General features: G+C 44.9%; 1 protein-coding gene across 1 annotated transcript; it reads left to right on the top strand.

Moving 5' to 3' along the window:
• The first annotated feature begins 595 nt into the window (after positions 1-595).
• pdgfrl (platelet-derived growth factor receptor-like) lies at positions 596-5,656 on the top strand. Its single transcript, XM_035161331.1, has 6 exons — positions 596-855; positions 1,538-1,811; positions 1,896-2,047; positions 3,562-3,855; positions 4,392-4,528; positions 5,304-5,656. Exons 1-6 carry the CDS (start codon positions 801-803, stop codon positions 5,490-5,492), a joined length of 1,101 nt encoding a protein of 366 aa, XP_035017222.1. The 5' UTR covers positions 596-800; the 3' UTR covers positions 5,493-5,656.
• The last annotated feature ends 449 nt before the right edge of the window (positions 5,657-6,105 follow it).

Raw genomic sequence — 6,105 nt, forward strand, 5'->3', positions numbered from 1 at the left:
TAAACCACTTACCCTTTGAGGGCTGGAGCCAGTCCCAGCTAAGATTACTGAGAGGCGGTGTACACCCTGAACAGATCGCCTCTGTATCACAGGGCCAACATACAGAGAAAAACAACCATTCACACTCACCTTCACACCTATGGACAACACACACAGACATGGGGAGAACATGAAAATTGAAAAACCCTCAGAAACCAGCCAGCAGAACCAGGATTCTAACCAGGAACCTCCTCACTGTGAAGTGACACTGCCAATCACCACCGCACCGCCCTCCTCTGAAACAGTAAATCTGCTAACTCGAAAATTATTGTTCAGCATTCCTGAACAATGATGTAGGTATGAAAAAAACGATGGTTACTTGAGTTATGTCACAGCATGTTCCTCGTAAAGAGCATCTGAACACCTGCAGTGACATCATTGCCTGGGATGGTGAGCAACACGTGTGAAGGCATGAAGCCCTCCAGGGCAGCCGCTTCAGTCTGTGTGGATTTACCTTTTAAAAAGCAGCACAGTTCACACAGAGAACCAGCAGAGGGCTCCCGTGTATGTGTCAAAACCTCCACTCTGGGTCTGAGGGGAGAGAGAAAACAGAAGGTTCTCTTAAAAGTTATTTTCCCTTTTTCCTCTCAGCGTGCGAAGAGGAGGATGAAGCTGGAAATCTGAACAGGGCAGCTGGAGCCTGCAGAGAACCAGCGACGCTCCGAGCCTGACCTCCTTTCCCACTTCACCAAGCAAGCCTCCCCTCATCCCTACGGCCCCTGTAGAGCTGTCACTGCCACTGGCCATCCCATCAGCACACCATGAAGTCCTGGGTCCTTCTCTGTCTGGCACTGCTTTGGCTGGAGCTCCACAGTGGTGAGTAGGTCTCCATGTCTGCCCCGTAGATTTCTGAGTGAATCTGTTGATTTCATCATGAGAGTGTAACCTGGAGGTAGAGGGGAGATTAGGTAATCTGACGTTGTGTAAATCCTGTGAGGGGTTGTAGAGTGGGAGGTGCATTCCCTAAAAATAGCCGAGATAAAGACTTTGTCAGTCATTCTCTTTGTCTCCAGGCAGATGAAATACCACACATCTGCTGTATGGAATTTTTCCACTATGCATGTAAAGTTTGCTGAAGGTTTGCATGAAGTTTTTGCAGAGTGTTTCTGCAGAACTACTCAAACTCAGTGGAACTGAGGCAAACCACAGGCGTTTCTAATTAAGTGGCCTTGGCTGCTGACCTTCTCTCCGAGTGCTCAGTAAGGCTGCACTCAGGAATAAAACAACAAACCCTGAAAGTCCACAGTGCGGAGTTTCTCCCATTGGTTTCTGTGTTCTGTGCCCACTGATGAAAACAGTCTGAAACAAAGGTTGTTCTGGACATTTTGTGCCAGTAAAAATGATTTCACACTTCCTGTTGTCGCAGCTGGAGGAAACACGGGGAAGCAGTTTACTGAGAGCCGACTTCCAGTCTGCAAGGAATGAGACATGCTAATGTTCTGACACATCATTTTTTTATCTGTTTTTTTACTCTTCTCCTTTGCCTCGGTGTATCCAGGTGACTGCCAACAAGCCAAGCGAAGAAAAGAGGCAGGGGACAACCGCATCAGGCCGGGGGGGAAACGGGTGAAGTCGCGACCCCCGAAAGTTAAGGATGGAGGGGCCAAAGGTCCGTCCCTGCTGACCCAGGTCTTGGATAAAGGCCGCTTCCTTCGCTTGGGTCCAACCACGACTCTGACTCCCGGGAGGAACATGGAGCTGCGCTGCAAAGGCAGCAACATCGGATGGTCCTACCCGACCTACCTGGACACCTTCAACGACTCACGCCTCAGGTGCTGCACCAAGACATCAGCTCAATGTCAAGCCATAAGCTGACGTGAATGCAAGGGTCTAATGTTGTTGTCTCCTGCCTCCAGCATCAAGCAGAGTGACAAGTACAGTCAGCTGATCCTGACGTCCCCCTCTGCTGCTGACACAGGGGCCTACAGCTGCTGGTTGATAATGTGTGATGGGACCGAGTGCGAGAAGGACCACGACCGCTCCTACGTCTCATACATCTACTTCACAGGTGATTAAATACATGTACACATCACGTTTAGTCAATGAGGGATGTAGTGTTAAAGCTGCACAAGTAAACAGTGGCTCTAATGGTGTCAAACCCCCCTGACCCGGCACAGCCCCTCACCTCTGTGGAGCCTTTCAGCTTCAAAGCTCAATGTTTTGAAACGTACAGCCTGTAATGTCCAGCAATAACACACACAAGAACGCTCAGATTAAACCCTGTGTACACAACCTGCTGCACACCGACCTGCACACAGACACACTCAGAGAGAAGCTGGGGACAACAACAGCACATGTCGCTGCCAGGAAGTCCGATATTTCTCTGTGGAGCTGCTGGAGACCAAAAACAGAGCTAAAAAGAGATTAACATTAATCAGGTGGATTCAAACATGACTCCAAATAAATAATCATGAGCCCCTTGGTCTGCTAGATGTGCACAGGAGCAACTAGATATGAATCTTTTAGCAAAATCAACTTTATAGTGACAATATTATAGCAATCGGTTAGCTGGTTGCTCTGACTGGACAGTATGAGCACAAAGGCTCATGGGACTATTTAGTGTCAGAGTTAAATGTAGTTGTTTTAGTAATATTGATTTTATGCTCTGACTTGGTTTATATGATTATTATGTTTATGTGCTCAGGATAGTTTAAAGTTTTTATGTTTACTGGTAATGTAGTTGACATGACTGCTGGGTGTGATGTGTTTGATAGGGTCCATAAACAGTCTGGGTGAATTAAGTCAATGCTGACCACTGATGGTTAAGACCTGCCATAACATGACACTCCAGTGGGAGGTTATGGGAGTAAATCCAAATTCAGACATCAGGTCACTTACTCCCATGAAGCCCAATCACTATTGGGTTAACAATAAACAGAGAAAGCATTTCTTAAAGTAGAATATATAAATACTTATTGGTCATTTGAGTCTTACGGTGCTGCAGTGAAAATATGTGAATGTGGATCTCCAGGAAACATGGTTGATCAGCCCTGCTGTAGAACATCTGTTTCTGTTTGAAACCCATAGTATATCCCACTGAAAAGCTGAGCTATGTTTTACAATGAGTTAGTCGACTGAGGTTTAACGTCTTGTCTTGTATCAATACACAGCTGCTGAAGATGTTGGCAGATTGTGAATATCTCACAATGCCAACACAGTGAATTCACTGTAACGACTGCGTTAGAAATATAAACATTTCAAGACCTGTATCAGTTCAAATCAGAGTTAAGTGACACCAAGATTTCAAGGATTTCCATCTCAGACAACTCTGGAGGACCAGGCCTGAAGTTTGGAAGCTAATGAATGAAAGCTACTTCTATCATAACTTGTCTGTAGTATATCAGCCTTCAACACTCTCAGTCTGTTGGAGTGTCAGTGATCAGCAGATGTTTTCCTGCTGCTGCTTTACCAACCATTTTTATTAAGCTGCATCTTTACACAATAACGAAGGAAGAAATACATGTGCAACCTATTTGCATTGATGTACCAGTAATTGTTTGGCATCTTTTTTTGTCCGACAAGACAAAGACAACCTCTTCGTCCCTTCCACCATCCACTTTGAGATTGTGTACCTGCGCCCGGTCATCCCTGCTGTGGTGCCCTGTCGTGTGACCGACCCAGGGGCCAAGGTGACCCTGCACAGAGAAGTCCCTCCGGAGGAGATCCCAGCCAATGAGACCCTGGTGACCTACGACCCCACCAGGGGCTTCGTCTTGCAGAAGCCCAATCCGGAGCTCCGGGGAGTCTTCTACTGCAAGGCTGTGGCCAAGGGGACCCCTCAGATCTCCACCAAGTACCAGCTCCTCTACGTGGAGGGTAGGAGCACAGCAATCACACAACACTTCAATGTGCTCATAAATACAGTAACACACAGTGTAATGCTAGCCCCAACAGCTTACCTGAACCTTTGACTGGCAAACACAACCATATAACTTGTCACTTTACCAAAAGTACCAGGAACCACTGTGAGAGGCGTTTTCACAAAGTCATGAATCAAGTTCTCGCACTGCTTAGTCAGCTTCCAGGAAAAAGGTTGTACCTCAGAGCTTTCAGAGGCCTCGTCACCTCTCGCTGCTCTGCTCAGTGTATGTGGACGCATGCCAGCTGAAATGGAAACAGTCTTGGTTTGACAAAGTGGAATTGAAATTGATTTAGGGTAAATTCAGCTGCCATGACGACTAAGTGTTTGACTACATCAGCATCAAGTTTGACATCTGAATATGACATCAACTTTTACATGTTGCTTTCACCAGCTGCTATCACAATAACTCCCAACAGACTGTGGATAGATACACTTCTCTGTGTAAACGAGACATGATAAGGAATTCCTTTGCCTTTTCGTGTGCTGACAGTTCCCAGTGGTCCACCGTTTGTGAGCCTACAGTCGTCTCCAGAGTCTGTGAGAGGAGGCGACAACATGAACGTAACGTGCACCGTGCTGGGGGAGCCCGAGGTGGACGTGAGCTTCCTGTGGTCTTATCCTGGTCAGGTGAGACGAACAGTACTCTAAGTCAGATGGTATAAACCCAAGACGACCAACTATCAACCACTGATAAGAGATTATACATACTAACTGGAAAGATTTAAAAACTTTACATCTTCAAATGATTTCAGGTTTTTGTGGTTTTTGTTGTTTCTATTCCAATATTTACTGGATGGAAGTGTTTTGCAGATCCAGTATAATTAAGTTGATATAAGTTAAAGACAGAATCAATGGTTAATGGGCAGTTTTTATATAGAGCTTTTCTAGAGCTTTACAGCTTTGCCATTCACTCATTCACACACACATTCATAAAGTGTGTCTGCAGCATCTGTCATACAACACTCACGCACTGTCAAGGGCAATTTAGGGGTTCAGTGTTTTGCCCAAGGACATTTCGTCATGTGGAATGGGGGAGACGGGGATCAAACTGCCAACCGTCTTGTTAGTGGACGACCCGCTCTGAGCCACAGCCAAATTAAATATTTTTATAAGAATGCAACTAGATAATTATAACCACTGAATGTGTAACTCCTGAGAGGTCGACTGTTTGTGATTGACATAGTTTGTCTCATATGATTTAAGTAACACAAGGTGATTAGCTGTAAGTTGTAATATAAGTTGTAACAGTGATGATCATTCTGATGAATAACCAGTCAGACCTTTAAAGTTAGTTTGTTGAGTTATTGATGAACTGTTATTCCAGTTATCATTGATGATTTATTTCTCTGCTCTGACTTTCGATAGCAGATTAAACAGCGGCCATGTTTGTTGTATTCTGTAGGACCTTCGTCCCGTTCACATCCTCACCTCCTGGCGGCTGGTTAACCGGGGAATGGGTCACACCACACGGGTTTCCCAAAGTGTCATGACCGTGGAGGACATGGAGACCATCGACTTTGGAAACTACGTCTGTAAAGCCAAAAACCGGCACGGTGAGACGATCGTGACCGTCAACATCATCTCCAAATAGTCCGACGATGAGTATTACGTTTGATGTTGAAGTGTTTTCCTCATGTTGTTCAGATTTAATTGTAACACACCAAACAGTGCGACCACATGAAATCGACATGTACTTAAGAATGGATGTATTTTTAGACTTCACATGGTAATAATAAAGATTTGCTTTGTACTTGACTTGAGAGTTAATTTTAACTTTTAAAAGCATGAAGTTGTAGCTTAATTTTAAGGTTCAAAGCAGCAGTGCAACAGTGAAGGGACGTCCACAAAAACAAATCACTCCAGACTCTGGTTTAAAGCTGAGCAGTGCACCAGGCTGACGTCCTAATGCGCTCCATATGTGGAATGTGATGTGCAGGCCCAGAACTCACTGTGGTCCAATGCAACACTTGCTGCACTGAATCATTGCTGGTTGTTATGATTTAGAAAGATATACTTTAGATGTGAATGTTGTATGGTTTAGTGAAACATTTCGAGCATCGACTGATTGAATATTAATATTAACTCCGCTGAGGTAAAACCTGCTGAGTTTGGGTATTTCAGCCTCAGGAAATTCCTGTGATGTAACCTCTTCAAGACAAACCTGCAGAGCTTAGTCTGAATAAATTAACAACATATGCAGATAA

This window comes from Hippoglossus stenolepis, chromosome 7, assembly GCF_022539355.2.
Source record: "Hippoglossus stenolepis isolate QCI-W04-F060 chromosome 7, HSTE1.2, whole genome shotgun sequence".
Classification (NCBI taxonomy): domain Eukaryota; kingdom Metazoa; phylum Chordata; class Actinopteri; order Pleuronectiformes; family Pleuronectidae; genus Hippoglossus; species Hippoglossus stenolepis.

Coding starts and splice junctions, on each gene's coding strand:
- pdgfrl (XM_035161331.1), top strand. CDS start 801: ATGAAGTCCTGGGTCCTTCTCTGTCTGGCACTGCTTTGGCTGGAGCTC. Junction 2,048..3,561: donor CTCATACATCTACTTCACAG/GTGATTAAATAC, acceptor TTGTCCGACAAG/ACAAAGACAACCTCTTCGTC. Junction 4,529..5,303: donor TGTGGTCTTATCCTGGTCAG/GTGAGACGAACA, acceptor TGTATTCTGTAG/GACCTTCGTCCCGTTCACAT.